This window comes from Aedes albopictus, chromosome 2 (assembly GCF_035046485.1).
Source record: "Aedes albopictus strain Foshan chromosome 2, AalbF5, whole genome shotgun sequence".
In the NCBI taxonomy this organism is placed as follows: Eukaryota; Metazoa; Arthropoda; class Insecta; order Diptera; family Culicidae; genus Aedes; species Aedes albopictus.
This window is the reverse complement of record NC_085137.1, coordinates 290756469-290776504: the sequence shown is the minus strand read 5'-3', so window position 1 is coordinate 290776504 and position 20036 is coordinate 290756469. Positions and strand designations below refer to the sequence as shown.

General features: G+C 42.7%; 2 protein-coding genes across 4 annotated transcripts in view; both read right to left on the bottom strand.

The window, feature by feature from the left end:
* The window catches only part of LOC109410282 (DNA-binding protein D-ETS-3), a 300930-nt gene that overhangs the window by 120397 nt on the left and 160497 nt on the right, over positions 1–20036 (bottom strand). Inside the window, exon 1 of one of the 3 annotated variants that reach the window (XM_029878411.2) lies at positions 5307–7261. The exons of the other annotated variants lie outside the window; for them this stretch is intronic. Coding sequence (XP_029734271.1) covers positions 5307–5388 — 82 coding nt within the window. The 5' untranslated portion in view covers positions 5389–7261. Of the gene's footprint in view, positions 1–5306; positions 7262–20036 lie in introns of those variants that run through there. 3 annotated transcript variants of the gene reach the window in all.
* Positions 7646–11975, bottom strand: LOC109426472 (uncharacterized). Its single transcript, XM_062848808.1, has 2 exons — positions 11686–11975; positions 7646–11622 (listed from the first exon to the last, which is right to left on the bottom strand). The coding sequence occupies exon 2, from the start codon at positions 11213–11215 to the stop codon at positions 8282–8284; it is 2934 nt and encodes a 977-aa protein (XP_062704792.1). The 5' UTR covers positions 11216–11622; positions 11686–11975; the 3' UTR covers positions 7646–8281.

Here is a 20036-nt window from a genome sequence, read left to right as displayed (position 1 = left end):
GAAGCTTTCACTAGGTAAAGTTTTAAAAATAACAATTTTCCATGAAATTTTTGTAATATTTTTTCAACTGTTTTTTTTTTCAATATTTTTAATTTTTTCTATAAACTACTAGGCATTTTAGAGGACAGACATTTTAAAATCTCAGCTCAATATTGCACCAAAACTTCAGATACACAGATTCAGATACACAAATCTTGCTTCTAACGAAAGTGTAATTTTTATTTTGTTAATATAAGCTTGAAATAAGAAGATCCATGAGTGTTCAGTATTGTGTTGTTCTTTGCTGTGCATGCATCACTCCTGTAAGGGGTGAGTATGGCAGCATAATCGATCGCGTTCGCTATTGTCTCGGATGAAAATCAAAACAATAGACGCGCGGGTGTTTAGTGTTCAGTATTGTGTTGTTCTTTGCTGTGCATGCATCGCTCCTGTAAGGGGTGAGTATGGCAGCATAATCGATCGCGTTCGCTATTGTCTCGAGTGAAAATCAAAACAATAGATGCGCGGGTGTGTAGTGTTCAGTATTGTGTTGATCTTTGCTGTGCATGCATCGCTCCTGTAAGGGGTGAGTATGGCAGCATAATCGATCGCGTTCGCTATTGTCTCGAGTGAAAATCAAAACAATAGATGCGCGGGTGTTTAGTGTTCAGTATTGTGTTGTTCTTTGCTGTGCATGCATCACTCCTGTAAGGGGTGAGTATGGCAGCATAATCGATCGCGTTCGCTATTGTCTCGGATGAAAATCAAAACAATAGACGCGCGGGTGTTTAGTGTTCAGTATTGTGTTGTTCTTTGCTGTGCATGCATCACTCCTGTAAGGGGTGAGTATGGCAGCATAATCGATCGCGTTCGCTATTGTCTCGAGTGAAAATCAAAACAATAGATGCGCGGGTGCTTAGTGTTCAGTATTGTGTTGTTCTTTGCTGTGCATGCATCACTCCTGTAAGGGGTGAGTATGGCAGCATAATCGATCGCGTTCGCTATTGTCTCGGATGAAAATCAAAACAATAGACGCGCGGGTGTTTAGTGTTCAGTATTGTGTTGTTCTTTGCTGTGCATGCATCGCTCCTGTAAGGGGTGAGTATGGCAGCATAATCGATCGCGTTCGCTATTGTCTCGAGTGAAAATCAAAACAATAGATGCGCGGGTGTGTAGTGTTCAGTATTGTGTTGATCTTTGCTGTGCATGCATCGCTCCTGTAAGGGGTGAGTATGGCAGCATAATCGATCGCGTTCGCTATTGTCTCGGATGAAAATCAAAACAATAGACGCGCGGGTGTTTAGTGTTCAGTATTGTGTTGTTCTTTGCTGTGCATGCATCACTCCTGTAAGGGGTGAGTATGGCAGCATAATCGATCGCGTTCGCTATTGTCTCGAGTGAAAATCAAAACAATAGATGCGCGGGTGTTCAGTGTTCAGTATTGTGTTGTTCTTTGCTGAGTATTGTGTTGTTCTTTACAGAGAAGAACATTAATCAAGACATTTAGATGGTGAGATCTTTCCAATATTATTTATTTATTTATAAATAATTCTACTTTAGTATATTTATTTTATAACTGCATATAAGTTGAAAATTCGCTATTTTCAACATCCTTTCATCTATTGGAAGATGCTTCAGTTCTGGGCTCTTTCTAAGTTGATGAAGGGATTTATAAATGCTTGCAAGGACTTGGCCAGGTGTGTGGAGCTGAGTGAGTCTATGACATTGTAGATAGTAGCGACATCAGCAATGTCAATGGAAATTCAACTTTGCAACTCCATCCAAGATTTGTGCAAGTATTCATGCTATGCTATGCTATGCTATAAGCTTGAAATAAGAAGATCCATTACATTGGTTTTGATTCCAATGAGATTGTGTCCACAAAATCGTGTGTAGGTGCAAAAGTCGGCCATTGAGGTGGCCATCTCCCGGGTATTTTACCTCTACTGACGATCAAAACATGATATTGGTTTGATTGATATAAGAGATAAAAGATCTGAAAATAATATCTGAAAAATGTTCCTGGAACATCTGAACAATATCAAAATTTGATATTTCAAGATCATATGAATAGCTCGCTGCTATTGGTTAGATCTTACAAAATCTTAATATGATTTGATGATGATGTTCCAGGAATAAATTTTAGATTTTATTTTTAGATCTTTTATCTCTTATGTCAATCAAATTCATATCACTTTTTGATCTCCAAATCAAAATATGCTGTTATTGAGCTCTTTTCCTCTACTCGGGCTATCTTGGGATTCTAACGAGTCTGATCTTAAAGGGTTTTGGTTTTTGAACTATTAGTCATGTTTAATAAAGTACTGCTGTGTTCATTGAAATAGCAGTGAAAGCAGTTTTCCATACAAAATGGCAAACGTTGACAAACTGTAACTTTGTTCTCCTATGAGCTATTGAGCTGAAAATTTGACAGCGAACTACAAATATGATCAATTTTGTTCTAACAAAATTTGAGAACTTTCGAAGCACGCGAAAAAAGTTAAACACTATGTGAAATTGTTCAAAATAATAGCAGTGTGAATAAATTGAAATGTAGCTTTATCTTGAAGAAGCTAGACATATTTTCGCTTGCTATTTAAACAGTTTACTCCTTAATTACAAGTTAATGCATAAGGTTAAAAATTTCGAAAATGCTGGCTGAATAAAGATAATCAAAACAAACACTGCTAATACTTTGATCAATTTCACATAGTGTTTAACTTTTTTCCGCGTTCTTCAAAAATTCTCAGATTTTGCTTAAACAATATTCACCATATTTGTAGTTTGCTGTCAAATTTTTAGGTCAATCGCTCAAAGCAGAACAAAGTTACAGCATGTCAAAGTTGGCCATTTTGTATGGAAAACGGCGTTCACTGCTATTTTTATGAACACAGCTGTAGGTTGAACTTGCTCGACGCTACCCCATCCTGCTCTTACTAATTTGTTGACGAACGGATAAGAACAGAACGGAGCAACTTCGAGCGAGCCAACCTGCTCCATTGAATAGGACTATTCGATTTATATTGACGGCAAAACCCGTTTTTCCTGATAAAAGGACTATATGTAAAATTATTTTTAAGTAAAAATACACAAATACACAAAAAAAATGTATATTTTTGGAGCATTTCCATAAAAATTTGCCCAAAACATACAGGCTGTGGCAGAAGAAAATGCAAAAAACTTCAAAAAGCTGGCACTAGCTAATTCTGGGGTATACAGAGAGTGGCCAAAGTGTTTGGGATAGGCAACTTTTTTTTTCTCTCACAAAAAAGTTCTACGTGCTGTAACTTTTCATGGATTTCGACAGAAATTCTAAAAATAATGCCTGATCCACTGTATCTTCGTCTCTGACGTGCTCAGAATAATTTTTCATGAATAAAAAAATGATTTAAAAAAATGTCTCGATTTTGTCAGGTACCCGATTTTGTCAGCCCAAAATGCTACCAGGGTCCTTACTGTATTTCAGCAGAGTTTGATACTGATGTGGTATTTCATTATTTTTCAGTGAAAATAGGCTCAGTGTACCAGTTATGGCTATAGTACCTCAAATTCACCATAGTTGATTTTCAACCTTTAAAGATACAAATCAACAAGAAAAATTCGTGCACAACATATCACGATCACAAAAGATGATTGAAATCATTCAAACTTCACAATTTGCTCAAATTATGGTAGAAATAAATTATTTTCCTTAACTTTTCGGCCTCCTTGTATCCTATTTCGCCATAGTGTACCAGTTATGGCAAATCCCATAAGGAATGCATGTAAATAGTGCGAAGTGGAACCCAAATTAACAAATGTGTCCATAACTGGTACAGGGTTCCTATCATTGGCACACGCCGTACTCAATACTAAAAATAGTTTTGGCTCCGTTTTTATATTTTTCCTGTAAAGTATGAAAACTAATCAATCATTTAACTTATTGTTTACATTCGTCGATCTTCTTATTTTTGTAGAAATAGTTTTTCTTAGGTGGTGTGATAACTGGTACAGGCACCCTAATTGAATAATAAGATCTGTTATTATATGATGGAGCTATCGAACAAATGTACAATTTAAAAACTACAAATGTTATTTATCTGTTACTCAATACCGTATGGATTACAAAACCAGCACAGAAAATTTCAGGTATGCATTAATTATTGAAATAACAACACATGTTATTTCCTAGGTGTTATTTATACACCACTTATTTCCACCTAATAGAGGGCATATCGAGTTATGATAGTATTTAAGAATAATAGCTTGATATGTTCTTCACTTGTTATTCTTTTCTGCTCGGGTACTCCAATTTTGATGACAAAAGTTTTACTTGTGTGGTTATTACTTTAATTTTAGCCTATAATGAAGACAATAAACAGCGGTACCAGCAACGTTTATAAGATTGGTGTAAACCGACACCTTATTCGCCCCAAACCTTCATAGGTGAATGGCGACTTGACGGTAGATATTTTTTGAAAGGATGTAACAAAATATCCGGAAATAAATTTAAACAAGTTATGGGATGCATGTTAAAAATAGACAAGTTTACTAAAAATCATGTAATAAATTAAATCGCTGGCCTTTTTTTTTATAAACAATTTTAAGTTAAACGTTTTTCAAAGGTCTCATCATGAATACTCAAAATTTCATTGCATTCGGTTTATTGAGTCCGGAGATATAACAGCTTAAAGTTGGCTATCGGATAATTACGGCTTTTACTAAAAACTTTATAATTTCATGTTGAATAGCTCATTTTTTTTCCCAAATTTGGACCATTGATTAACTACTAGTTGACCAACTCACAATAATTTGGGATTTTTCTATGCACTTTTCGAAAAGTTGCAGTTATTTGAAAAGTGAAACTTTTGATCGGGACATTTTGTCTATCCCGTAAGAAAATCTAAAACAAAAATACAAATTTGTTTTAGAAAATATGTGAAATAAAAACGGAGTCTTTTTGTCACGTTGTGCAATATGTACGGAACGCACCTAGACACGCGTTTATTATTTTTTTACAATGAAAAAAAAATCAACTCTAAATAATTTACTGCTTTTGTTCTACCATATGAGCTGTGGCTTACTCCATTAGTAGACAATTTGTAAGTTTACTTATGCGATAACCTGTCATTATACAAACTTTACATCACTGCACGGTAGCGAACATTAGAGAAGAAATACATTTTACATTTAAAATTTGAAGAATAAATTCATTCAGCATCAATGTCCAATTTAGCTTAATGTTATTGATATGCAATTTTGGGTAGGAAACGAACTGCATAGAAACTATTCGGCGTAATTGATTTCATTCAACGGTCAACTTATGTATCATACACTGTTATAATTACCAGCAAGTAGCATCGAAAAGTTACCGAACGATCCCCCGGTGGACCGATTCAGATAATCGGGCGAACTTTTTATATCGATCATAATTCGGCTGCTATCGTCGAAAGTGTTCTCTCGTGGCTTTCCAGTTTTCAAACGAATTTTGAAAGCTTTCTCGTCGAACCGTGCCGTTTCTAAGCCGCCGCCGCCGCAGTGGTCAAATGCACCGACGCTCCTTTCGAACTTCGCCAACACTGTACCTGCGCCTGCCTTGCACTGCTGATCTATATCGCTAGTTTCGTATGGCACTCTGCGAGTCAGGACATTGTATATTATTCTCTATTTTTTGTCCCCACTCTCCCGCTTCAAAGTACTTCCGACGACGTATTTCACTTTCACTGGCCGAGGGCGCGCGACAACCACGGTCAAATCGATCAATAGCTATAACCCGCGCGCTCGTTTCTTCTTTTTGATGAAAAACAATCGAAATTATTCACTCTTTTCCTTCGTCCCTTGTTCCTATCACGCCAAGAAGCTGTCACACTGCTCTATTCACAACCCGGTCGTTGACAAAAAACGCGTGGAACACAATCAATTTTGTCGGTAATTCTTCGCTCACTCGTTCTTTCCGTAGCTGCTGCTCGTACCTACTCCCAAAGGTCTCTTAGGGCACCGGTTGATAGCAGACATAAAAATACCTCCACACAAGCACGTCCTTGCGCTGCTTCCCGTTCGGGGGGTTCCCTTGGGTCCTTCGGTTTGGCCGGATGATGGCCACACAAAAAGCTGGAAGGAATTATTTATTTAGGGGGCTGCTGTCCGACCGACCGACCGACCGTTCGTGCTGCCGGGAGAAGCTCTCTTCTGGTTGATTCAGTTCCGAAAACAATAGACCGCAGCCAGCGGTGTCGGCAATGTGTGCGGTCGGTAGCGATGGTGACGGTGACAAAAAAGGTCACGAAAAGTGTGTGTATCGGAAGAGGAAAAGGAACGGGAAAAGTGACGATCGGAACCGGTTAACGTTACCGGACACCTCTATTTCCGGGCACTGTTATTCATCCACACTGGGCCAACAACACAACACAAATCTCGCTTTCTGTCTCGCTCTCTTGGCGGGCCTGCCTGGATGGGGGGTTTGGCCTCAACAGACGACCTGTTCCTGTTGCAATGGAGCTGCCTTGCCGTAATGCGATAACGTCTGTGTTGGTGTTCCCAAGGTACGTGGCTGTGTCTGCGGTGGGCCAAAGGGGGACCACACAGACACACTCAGTGCTCGCCACAGGAATGATAGCGCGACTACACGTACATCCGGGATCTTTTCACCGCACACTGCGCCAGCTGTTTCTGGTTGCACAATAGGAAGCGGTACCACTACAGGCCTCCCTCGATTGGACAAAGGCGGACTTTTTTTTTATTTCAGTGAATCCTTTTTTCTCTCCCGCTGATCAGTCGTAAGCAAGAGCCACGATATCGTTTCTACATTTGCATAAAAACCAGTTGAGCGTGAATTCCAACTTTTGAGCTATATCCGGTGATTGAAAAACTATCAAACCGTATCCGGGGAACACGATTCTTTCCGTCCGGGAAAACAACGGTGGCTAAGCTAGACGTTATGTAACTATCTTTCTAAACAATGGTTGAAAATATTGCTGCCGATGACCCGATCTGTGCGAAACTTCCCGTCCCGTCTTTCGCGGATTCCGAATTTCGATGCGAACAATGAGCCTGCTGCCGTTCCGTTCCGACGATGCAAGTGCGACGTGCCGTAACGCGCGGAGACAACTAAATGCGTTCGCTTCATGTGTGTGATAAAACAAAAATCCTTATCCGCCGTCGTTTCCCTTCAGCGCGCTTTCAGCGCAATAATCGACAATCGGATCTCGGAAAAGCAGGAGCCGAGAAAACAAAAACAACAACACACATCGACACCCAAAACGGAACGACCGACACCCACCGACGGACCGACCAACCGACAGGGAAACTATTCGCTTCAGGTTTTAATTTTTGTGATAACCTTTCTTACGGAAGGGTACTGTTTTCGTGTGGAAAAGATTTTTATTTTAGTTGTGTTCGTTCTTAGATTAATTCCTGTGTACATTGAGGAGTAGTCGTCCCATTTTTCTCCTATCCTTATGTTGTTATAAACATCGGAGGATTTAATGAGAAAACTAATCCGCTATCCCAGATTATATGTTATCATCTGTTACTTGAGTCGTATAAGTTAGTGGGAAGTTATCAAACCAGACCGATCCACAACGGATTAGGTCTTCATCTTTATATGACAGAAATGGTGTGAATGTCAGGTGTCAACGCCTCGCCTGTTCGTTGATTTCAAAGCAGCATGCATTAGTATTAGTGTTCCCGAAGGGAAACCAAATTTTTCACAGCAGCTGATTGGTTTTCAGCAACGCTCAAAACTGAAATTTATTTAATGAATTATAACAACATTTCTAATCTAACTCAAACTAAATACTCACAAGAAGTGGTTTCCTGTCCCACTACTTCTCCTCCGATTTATCCCGTGATGGATTTTGGTGCCTTTACCCTAACCTGTCCAAATGGGGACACACAAATAATTCAGGTAACAGATAAGTTTCTTTTTTGTTTTTGCATCTACTTACAGTTTGCTCACAGTGTACAAAACGGGCCTTTCTCCCCTATTTGCAATACTGCCTTCTGTTGTATATGTGCTGCAAATTCACCGCAGCTGAGGAAGTGTTTTTGCAATTATTATTTCTCCTACACTAATCATTGCACTTTCGTTGCTTACCTATGAGGTTTTAGAGTGATCTACACCGACTTTTGGACCTCCTAGGTCAAATAATACACAAAAGATAGTGCTAATAAACGGCAATCTCTGAACGTAGTTTGTTCGAATTCACTTTGTTTTAAACGCGATCGCGATCTTCGCTCAAGGGTAAACAAATTCCTCCTTCTTTCTCCACTCTACTCTACTATGACAACTGCGTGTCAGCTATCATGCAGCGTTATGCTGAGACTAGTGATGCTCATTGTTAGGCCTGTTCAATGACTCTTTAAAACTTACCACGGCGTCGCAACACCCCAGCCCGTAACATTCGGCATTCTCGAATTTACCGTTCCTTTCAACGACGTCGATTCGATTTTGTATCATCAGCGGACTCACGCGTGCTTGTCGGATTCGTCCATCCGAGCTCTGCATATTTACCTCTACATCTTCTCGCTTCAACGACCTTCGATTTTCGCTGTGGATCCCGAATTCAGAGTCACCCAACTTGAGCGGATTTTGCTCATCGATGCACTTGGATTGTTGCTGTATATTCTCTGGCGAACTTCCCGATTGGCGCTTCCACTTACTGCTACTTGTGTTCATCAATACAGACCAACTGCCTGACCTCTGTGCTTTTGGCTGCTCTTCTCGTCGAGAATATGCTTCCTGCACCGACACGCGCTTTGTTGTTGTCCCCTCGATTACCAACCTCTGTTTTGGCGGAGCCGCGAAATTGCCACATCGCTTCTGGTTTTTCTCGAAGCGCTTCTTTGTAGGCAGTGTCCTAGGATAACTGTCCGGAATTTGCAGATCATCTATTTTCCCGAGCAATTCAGTTTCGAAGCAATTGCTGGTCGGCTTGTTGGTGCGCTCCGGGCTTCGCTGGAGTTCTTTCTCTTCATCTGTTTCCTGAGAGAGTGCTCTCATTGTATCTTCCGTCGCATAACGGCTTTTGAAATGCTTATGCTGGTCTACACTGATAATTTGCTGGTGGTAGCCCAGATAGTTACTGGCTGCCACGCTGGTCGAATATCTTGGGCCGTAGACTGTCCACCCGAGATTTGTCCGAACAGCGATCGGTTCCATCGGATTTCCTACCCTTGCTTCCATCGGAGCAAACGAATGAATGTTGTTCGCACCGATGAGCAGTTTTGGCTGACCTTCGTACGACTCTATAGGAAGTCCTCGCAAGTGGGCGTACTGCGCAGCGATCTCCTCGTAGTCTAGCTTCTGGTGCGGTAGCTTCAGGTTTTGGACTGTGTGGACAGTGTGCAGCAACGTTTTGTCGCTGGCATTAGCACTCGAACTTGATGTCCACAGACTCATACGCCGTGAATCCTCCACTCTGGAAACGTCTCCTGTCCATCGGATGGTCAATCGCTCTTGTACTCCGACCGCGCCCAGACGGTCGGCGAGCTTTTGCTCCATCAGCGTGACGGAAGCACCTTCGTCCAGGAACGCCAACACTGAAATCGTTTTTCCCTTATAGTGCAACTGTACCGGAACGATCCGGAACAAGACCGCGCAGTTTGCATGGTCGTTTGCACTTAATCCGAACGTATTTTCGACCGGATGCATTGACGAGTTGTGGAATTCTCTGCGGTGGGTCTTCTCCTTGCTGACATTTGCTGCTGAATTGGTGGTCACGCTGTGACAGTATAGTCCAGCGTGCTCCTCACTTTCCTCTGGTTGAGGAATTGTGATGGATTGGTGTAGCTGCTCAAACTCCATGTCGACGTTGGCTTCGCAAGCATCTGCTACTATATCCATCAGGAAGTCCGTAAGTGTTCGCAAAGTTACTTCGCCACGTCCTCTACGGTAGTGGACCCACTCGCGCTTTTCACGATCCGGTAGCTTTGCGACCAGCGACTTGATCAGCAACGGGTTCACGAGATGCTGCCGCATATCCGCTGCCTCCATATGGTCGCAGAGTTGTTCCACCGTGTTTCCGAATGGGATGAAACTCTTCAGGCTGTCCGGTTGAGGAGGGTCTAGTCGATTGATTTTGTCCAGCAGACTTTCAAGAAGCTGCTCAGGACGGCCGTAATGGCGACGCAGCTTCTCGATGACCCTTGGGATTGTTTCGGGAAGAAGAAGCTGTCCGCTCACCAACTCGAGAGCATCACCTTCGAGCGCTTCCTGCAGCCGCATCAGATTTTCATGGTTCATGTAGCCACATGTTGCGTTGGACGCTTTGTAGGCGGCGTAAAACAGTGGCCACTGTGCTGGTTTGCCCGAAAATTTGGGGAGCTTGTACGTTAACCCCTGCCTGGCAGCGAGCTGTGCCTTTGTCGGTCTGGGCTGCTGTTGCCCCAGCCCGTTTTGGCTTCCACTGTTGACCTGCTTCCAGTTTCTCAACGACACATTTTTCTTGACCTTCTCCCCCATAGACGAATCGGAACTCTGGCTGTGCCGATCCGAATTTTCGCAGTATTCGTCAACCTCACTCTTGCCCTCGGTACCTTCGTCGTCTTCCACGGACTCCATGATGTTCGCCTTCATCAGCTTCAACGCGTTTTGGTTGGATTTGCCGGATGGACTCACAAACATAACATCCGCAAAGCTTTTCGACGCTGGTAGCACCTTGCCGCTCGAGAGCCCCGCTAACTCCTTGTCCAAGTCCGCCATCTGCTTCTCGAACGACTCCCAGTTCGCTTTCATCCGCTGGATTTGGCCTCTCTTCTTCTGGAGCATCTTCGCCTGCCAAACACCCTTTTCTTCTTCTTCCTCTGCACTCATTTGCAGCTCCATCTCCATCTTCTTCTTTTCGAACGCCCGCTGCATCTCCTGCTCCTTCTTCCGCAGCTGCATTTCCACTTCCAGCTCTTCCAACTGCCGCTTATGACGATCTTCTAGCGCTCTGACTCTGGTTTCAACGATAGATGCCTCCGAGCGAAAGTTGACGCTGGCTTTGTCAGACTCTTCGGTTTGCTTCCGACTGCGAGTCTGCTTCTTCTGTTTTTGATACTCCAGGGCTTTCTCCTGACAGGCCTCGCTGTGGCAGTACCAATTTTTGGGTAGTTTACTTGACTGGATACCCACGCATCGGATATGAAAACACCTCGTACATCCATCACATTCAACCATCATTTCGTCACAGATCGAGGCACCGCATATCCCACAAGAAGTTTCCGTGAGATTTCGGACGGTTTTGTCCTTCGCGGATTCGGAATCAGAAGCCATTTGCGGGTAGGACGAACTTCTCACAGCGACACTTCGTATCACTTCTTTTTTGAGAATGTTCCCGAAGGGAAACCAAATTTTTCACAGCAGCTGATTGGTTTTCAGCAACGCTCAAAACTGAAATTTATTTAATGAATTATAACAACATTTCTAATCTAACTCAAACTAAATACTCACAAGAAGTGGTTTTCTGTCCCACTACTTCTCCTACGATTTATCCCGTGATGGATTTTGGTGCCTTTACCCTAACCTGTCCAAATGGGGACACACAAATAATTCAGGTAACAGATAAGTTTCTTTTTTGTTTTTGCATCTACTTACAGTTTGCTCACAGTGTACAAAACGGGCCTTTCTCCCCTATTTGCAATACTGGCTTCTGTTGTATATGTGCTGCAAATTCACCGCAGCTGAGGAAGTTTTTTTGCAATTATTATTTCTCCTACACTAATCATTGCACTTTCGTTGCTTACCTATGAGGTTTTAGAGTGATCTACACCGACTTTTGGACCTCCTAGGTCAAATAATACACAAAAGATAGTGCTAATAAACGGCAATCTCTGAACGTAGTTTGTTCGAATTCACTTTGTTTTAAACGCGATCGCGATCTTCGCTCAAGGGTAAACAAATTCCTCCTTCTTTCTCCACTCTACTCTACTATGACAACTGCGTGTCAGCTATCATGCAGCGTTATGCTGAGACTAGTGATGCTCATTGTTAGGCCTGTTCAATGACTCTTTAAAACTTACCACGGCGTCGCAACAATTAGTATCGAGTGTACACAGTTTATGGAAAATTATGAATGCGAACGGCTATCCCGGGAAGCTTCAGGTACCAAAAGGCCAGCACCAAAGCCATGTTATCCTCCATTTGGGATATTGGTGCTGTGATCGTTTAGTATGATATATTTCATTGCGAGTCGATCTGTTAACTTATGCAAGCTTTGACGCAACCCACCGCATGTGTCATTGCCATAAATAGAACTTTTTTATTTTCAGGGCTCCCATCAAAACCTTTTATGATTGCATCACATTAACATTATTTTTTGCTTAAGTACTATTAGAAAGTAAAGGGGAAAAAACACTCATCACTTTTCCTAGGGGCCCATTATTCAGCCCGGGTCCCCACAATCCTCACAATTGGCACATTGGGTGAGCTGTCTAATCTTGCAGCTACGGACTTCGCGACTCGTTCTTCTGGGAAAACACCAAGGTATGAGACGCACCAAGGCGTAGATGTAATTGCCAACTTATGAAGTGATCTCACTATGCCCTATTTACTCGGAAATACGTGGCAGCCTATGTCATGACCACATCAAGGAGCCTTAGACATGACAAAGTGTCCGATATAAGGTTCTAGTTTGACCTCAAGACACCAGTATGACCTGCGTAGCTGATTGCCAAAAAGGCGTTTTTAAGTCAAACACCTCCTTGCACATACGGATGCACAAACGACTGCGCACGAATATTGTTCAAAGGATGCATCCTTTGAACAATACTCGTGCGCAGTCGTTTCACCAACACATATGGCAAGCGAGTGTTGCGTACTGTGCAAAACCGTGGACACACGTAACTCATGACCGGTATATATACCCACCGGTCACTACCACCTGCACACCCAATTGGCGCTAGTTAACACATTTCACACATCGAGGATCGCTACTACGCAATAGCAAATTCTCCCTCTTACGCTGAAGAGGGTCTATGATCTACACCAGATTCATCCCTTCGGAAGCTCAATTGGTTGCTCGAGAGACTATCAACACCATCGATGCAGCCCATTGATGATCATCCACTCGATCACTTTGCCCGCCGTGCCGAGCAAGCATGTTGGCCTATATGCCGATGGTTTATCCTCGTCTTTGGCAATAGGACTAGTGTCTGCCTCTTAAAATTCTTTGGGAAGACTGCCTCTGTAGTCTCTGCAATGGTCACTCTTTGGGCCTGTTTTTGCGATTGTTCCTGATCGGTCACTTTCCCCTCATCGCCCACTCCAGTCCACGGTGATTCTACGAAAGGATTCCAAGTACTCGGGTCATGACTCGAGAAAAGCCCCTCTCACATGGCAATCACGATCCAGTAGGGGTCAACTATTGTGACGGGTTGGACGCATTGGTACTCTGACATAGCAGGCATTTTTGCTTGCCCTTATTTCGATCTTAAGCGCAACTTTAGCAGCCACAGACGCAACCCGTCGTTCATATCGCTTCTCGGCAGTACGTGTTCGCTGCATTCGTCGCCACTAAGCTAGTTATCCCACCACTAAGGCCGAATAAGTTTCACTCACGGTGGAGAGCATCCATAAATACTTCATCGAAGTATGATATATCCTGTCTGAGAAGGCATGGTAGGATCCGACCCTGCTGATTCGTCAAATTCACTATTTCTTTCTATTTTATTCCTGTCAAGTCAGGATCTGTGAGAAATGCTATGTCGACGAATGACAACTTCAGAAAAGGACCTTGTTTACTTTTCTGACCACGAAGCCGTTGTGAGATGTTGACTATAACTTCTGAAGTAGATAATAACCCCACGTAACGCGTCGTCTATATTGTTGTCATTTTAGACCCATCCAAAACCTTATTAACAACATTCCTACAAGAAAAGATATCAGGTTCGTCTAAACAGGGATGGCATTTCGCGCTGAAAATGTGCACAATGTAGCTCATTTTTATATTAAAACCGCTAACACACTAGGGAGCATGTCATCCCTGCATCCGAAGATGTAATATCCACATATTCGGGGAAGTGTATGCTAAATAAGCATTCCAGAACTTGGTGTCAGGCCATTCGGCCGAAGGTCATTCGGCCGAAGGTCATTAGGCCGAATGGTCACTAGGCCGAATGGTCATTAGGCCGAATGCTCATCAGGCCGAATGGTCATTGGGTCTTTTTCTTGCCGTTACGTTCTCACTGAGACAAAGCCTGCTTCTCAGCTTAGTGTTCTATGAACACTTCCACAGTTATTAACAAAGAGCTTCATCTGCAAATGACCATTTTGCATGTGTGTATCGTGTGACAGGCACGAAGATACTTTATTGATGCTGAATCTACTGATATTTTACCCATGAATTTTTCATTCTTTTAAATATAGGCTGTTCTTTCTAGTATCATTGCTAAAATAGTTTTTGACGCTGAAACTGCTGATATTCAATTCATAATTTTTCCTTCTTTAAAACATAGGCTAGTTTCATTGTTTTTTTTTTTAAAGACACTACACCGTCTTCAGCTAGAGGCTGCACAGACTGAACATTACATACACGAGACAACGGACAACACACATAACACCCAGTGGCCCAATGGAGAATTTTCCGTTTGACGAAAAGTTTTCCCCGACTGGAGCGGGAATCGAACCCGCACTCCGAGGCTTACGAAACACCTAGACGACTGACGCCGCTAGCCGCACGGCCACGAAGCCCACTAGTTTTTGGCAAAAAAATGCTGGAAAAGGTAAAAACAACGGCTAACTTTCAATTCGTCCTGATGACCATTCGGCCTAATGACCCAGCATCCCAGAACTTCATTTATTTATTTAGTTAACATCAAATTTATGATAATACTGAATCAACAATTTGCCGCCATAATACTCGATTTGCAGCTGCAGCTCTCCAACGTCGGTCACGCCCAACTCTCGCCAGATTACGCTCCACCTGGTCCGCCCATCGTGCTCTCTGCGCTCCACGCCTTCTTGTACCAACCGGATGGTTAGCAAACACCAACTTTGCAGGGTTGTTGTCCGGCATTCTTGCAACATGCCCTACCCACCGTATCCTTCCGGTCTTGGCCACCTTCTGGATGTTGGCTTCGCCGTAAAGTGCAGCGAGCTCGTGGTTCATCCTTCTCCGCCACACACCGTTCTCCTGCACACCGCCGAAGATCGTCCTTAGCACCCGTCGCTCGAGAACTCCGAGTGCTTGCAGGTCCTCCTCGAGCATCGTCCATGTCTCGTGTCCGTAGAGAACCACCGGTCTTATTAACGTCTTGTACATGGTACATTTGGTGCGGGGGTGAATCTTATTTGACCGCAGTTTCTTCTGGAGCCCATAGTAGGCACGACTTCCACTGATGATGCAGCTTCGTATTTCACGGCTCACGTTATTGACAGCCGTTAGCAAGGAACCGAGGTAGACGAATTCTTCTACCACCTCGAAAGTATACCCGTCTATCGTAACATTGCTGCCAAGGCTTGTCCTGTCTCGCTCAGTCCCACCTACCAGCATGTACTTTGTCTTAGCCGCATTCACCACCAGTCCGACCTTTGCTGCTTCACGTTTCAGACGGGTGTACAGTTCTGCCACCATTCCAAATGTTCTAGCAATAATATCCATGTCATCCGCAAAACAGACAAATTGGCCGGATTTCGTGAAGATCGTGCCCCGGCTGTTGAGCCCGGCTCGTCGCATAACACCTTCCAGGGCGATGTTGTTGAATAGTAAGCAGGAAAGTCCATCACCTTGTCGTAGTCCCCGTCGAGATTCGAATAAACTGGATAGTTCACCCGAAATCCTTACGCTGTTCTGCACACCGTCCATCGTTGCTCTTATCAGTCTGGTAAGCTTCCCGGGAAATGATCTTGTACCGACTTTTCGAACCCTCTAAGCTAGGGGGAAGCTGTTCTCGTCCATAATTTTCCATAGCTCTGTGCGGTCGATACTGCCACGCATACCAGGAACCGACATATTATCGAACTTGAATGAACCTAAAATCTTCTTTCACAGGGTTACAGTTTATGGTCTAACCTTTCCGAAAAGCATTGATTCGAAATATTCTATCGGCGAAAAATGAAATAAGTTATGTTTGAAGATTTTCCACTATTTTGCAGTAATTCAGAGCATTATTGTGATGATTAATTTAGCTTAGATCAAGTCTTTAGTGTCTTTTAACTATGAAATTTCAGTCAGTTATATTATAATAATGTACTTATTAACAAACTTGTTACTGTTTTTTTTCAGTCTATGTGCGAACAATCAGTATCTGTGTGTTATGACCAGCCCAAGGTAGTCTACCGCATTTTTACCTCAATAATTTCTATTTATTTTTAGTAACATAAAAATCGACCTGCACAATTTCCATATTGAGTCTCAAATAAACTATATTCATTACATAACATCGTAATGGCTACGGTTAACGGCGCCTATCGTTTAGACATATTGTTAGAGTTCAATACCCACTCCAACAAAAAAAAACTCTCCATTGGCCACTGGGTGTCGCATATTTTGTCCATTTGTTGGTAGACAACAGGAAAATGGCGGTTACAGTAAACAATAACGTCGGCGATGATAAGAGATTAATCAACGCAATTAGTAAGATTGAAAGCCGAAATTTCCAGAAAGTCAATTTGGCATCTTTTTGTCTAATTATATCCTGATCTATATTATGGATTGGAACAAAAGAACTGCTGTGGTATATATAATAGGCTTGACTAGACAAAGTACTCCAGAGTTGATCGTAAAGGTTCAAAAGGATCTTATTCTTTTTTAGCAAATTAAGCGTGATTTCTGCGCAGTTGCTGTAGTAATTATATATTTTCACTCTAAACCATTTTTAAGAGCTTGAGCCTGATTGGCTAACCGTGGATGCTACTCCAGTATCACCACTCACACAAGGAATCAATGAGATCTGCCGGGGAATAGCAGTCATCTTCAGTGTGATCTTCTATTGTTGGGAGAGAATGGCGTCTGCAACGTCAAGTTGCCGGTCAATGTGGGGAAGGGAAAGGAAGTGATGATTGCAATCATGTGTATCCACATCAGACCTATATACCTCTGCATCTGCTCAAATTCATGCGAATGTTGAAGTGTTGTTGTTATATGGTTGGCTTGGCAGAGGGTTCACACATTGGTGCGTGTATGCCAGGCGGGCACTCTAAACCACTTTTTAAGAATAGAATAATGCTTGTTGACTCATGTTTGCATACTTATTGACTACTAATATTTGTGGGAAGTTTTGATCAGAAAAAGATCGATTAACCCTTTGTTTTTAGTTTTTTTTATAGCAACCAGTTGTTTCATCTACTGTGGTAGGGTCGTTCAAGCTAAAAAAGCATATATTTCTCATATTCTGGCCTGAAGAATACATACAACCATACTGAGCTAACATACATATTTACAGATTAACAGTAAGTATTATTTTATCAATTTTATTCAAAAATGGTATAGACATCAAGAAAGCTTAAACAAATCCACGATTATTTTCTAAATTACGATGAGTTTGCATTAAAAACACATGCCAAAATTGTAATGTGATTATTTTATTGAATATTTTTTAAATTGCAAAATTGTCATTCTTCAAGTATGTTCGGTATGGGGTTTCCAAAGTGTTACGTCCATTTTTATTGAAAATTATTATGATTGCATGAAAACTATTCTTTTCATTTAAACTTATCTTATTATTGTTATATTCTTTGCGTGATCTGAACTAGTGATCTACCACAGAGACTAAATAATCAATCAAGGCCTACCACATCTTGAGTCGTGCAATGTTGTTCAACTGCAATTCACTAACACAACTGATGAGCTTAACACACGGCAGACTTTCATGGCCTGGTCACATCACACGGCTGCCGAGAAACGAAATGCGAACATTATACAAGCGAGGAAGCTTTAGGGATCATACTCTGTCGCGAAAACGTTATTGAACTATTTGTAGTTGGGTAGGGTTGAACGGAATTTGAAGCTCTAGGTGATAAAAGGTGCCTTTCCCATAACCGGTCCAGTGGATATTAATTTTCCATAAGACATTTCATAAGACCGGGATGAATTCGAGTGCAAAATTAGCTAGTAAGTAATCTATATATATAAAAATGCAGTGGCATACGTGGGACCGCGCATAACTTGCGAACGGATGGTCCGATTTGAGTCGTCTAAGTTTTGTTCTGTTAGTTTTCACCCAAGGAAGGTTTATGAGGCAAAAAACATTGGGAAATTGAATGTTTTTGAAAATCGGGTTTTCATACATTTTGAACGGGAACTTGGGCTTGACTAGGGATTTGAAACGTCAAAAAACGCAGTAGGCAAGACAAAGTTTGCCGGGGACAGCTAGTTAAGTATACTATTCTAAGATATTTCTCACAAATTTTATGGCTATCAGACACTAAAGATTTGGTCGAAGCTAAATTAATCATAGAAAATGCTCTAATGCACTGCAATTTGATAGGAAATCTTCAAATATGATTTATTTCATTTTTCACCGATAGAATATTTTGAACCAAGGCTTTTCTGAAAGGTTAAACCATAAACTGAAACGCTGTGAAAGAAGATTTAAGGTTCATTCAAGTTCGATAATATGCCGGTTCCTGGTATGCGTGTACTGTCGTATGCCGCTTTGAAGTCGATGAACAGGTGGTGCGTTGGGACTTGGTATTCACGGCATTTCTGGAGGATTCGCCGTACGGTGAAGATCTGGTCCGTTGTCGACCGGCCGTCGATGAAACCGGCTTGGTAACTTCCCACGAATTCATTTACTTTTTGATTTTCCGATGCTAGTCTTTTTACGGCTGGCTCGCAGGGCCTGACACCAACCCACTAACCCAGGGAGCTGGGCTTACCTTCCCGGAAGCTACGGGTTCCAGAACTTCCTCAGCAGTTATAGTTTCATCAGGTGAAATTATAAACGAATCAACAACATCTTCATAATCCCGCCCTTTTTTAGCCTCAAGTTTGAGACTAAAGAAGGGCAGCTGATTGTCTCGGAGAAACACAAAGTCAACTGCTCCATTGCTCCGGTTAGCGCAGTAAGTAAAGGCAACATACTGTGGAGGGCGCCCTGGTACTCCACATTCTCCGTTAGAATTGAATTACGGGTCACCTGAATAGTGGACTCTTACCACCGGAACAGTTGGTCCGTAGTGTTATTCTCAACCAATTGAGACAACCACTACCGACACTACACAGCTGATCGAGAAAAGGAGTTAATATTGATGAGTAACTTCATACGGCCTCGAACATCCGAGCATTTTAGCTCAACCATCTTTTCACCAGTATGAATGAGAAAGTCCGTACCTCACGGAAGGTGGTTTAATTTAGTTTTATTTTCGGGGGAAATGTTTTACAGCAAGGATAATTGAGCCGACACTCTACGGTGCACGGTGGGTGAATTGAACCAGCTTTGCACTTGGTTGTGTGCGTCCTCAAGCTGGGCGAGAGTGAGAGCGAAAGGAAATCCACGAGAGCGAGAGTTCATCCTGGATGTCTGTCGTCGTCGTCGTCGCCAGCCAGGACTCTCGATATGGCAGTGTGTAGGTAGGTAGCTACACGCGTGAACCAACGAAGGCGGAGCTATAAATTTTCCCTAGCAACCACCAATCGCACCGGTCTTGCGGAGGGTAGATAGCGATGTGTGTGAGTGTGTGCGTCAGGACTTCGGATCGCACCCAGCCGTGCGTTGCTGGAGAAGAGATAATGTGCAACACACTACCTAGAGGCACTTGGTGGGTTACTTCTGATATGAGGATGCGGTTCAACAGTAGCAGCAGCGGCGTGGAGCCCGGCCGCCGATGACGACAGGAAGAGTGCAGTGGTTGTGAGTTTTCCGAACTTGGCACGAGTTGAAGAATTGCGCGGAAAAGAGACGGATCCTAGAACCACTTCCTTTTTCCTTCCTTTTCCTTTTTCCTTTCACATCAAGGATATTTGTCATTACACACCCTCATCATCGTCGTTGTCGTCGCTGTTGGTGAGAGTTTTTTGTCGGTCGGTCGGTCGGTCGTGTGGATGGATATGCGCAACAGCGTGTTTTTATTATTCCCGGGCAGACAGATACGGCCGGGCCAGCCAACCGACGGGTTCCGCGGGTTAAGAGGAAGGGAAAGTTATATTTTATCAAAA

What these genes read in the sequence shown, in the direction of transcription:
- LOC109426472 (XM_062848808.1), bottom strand. Translation starts at nt 11,215, where the DNA reads ATGGCTTCTGATTCCGAATCCGCGAAGGACAAAACCGTCCGAAATCTC.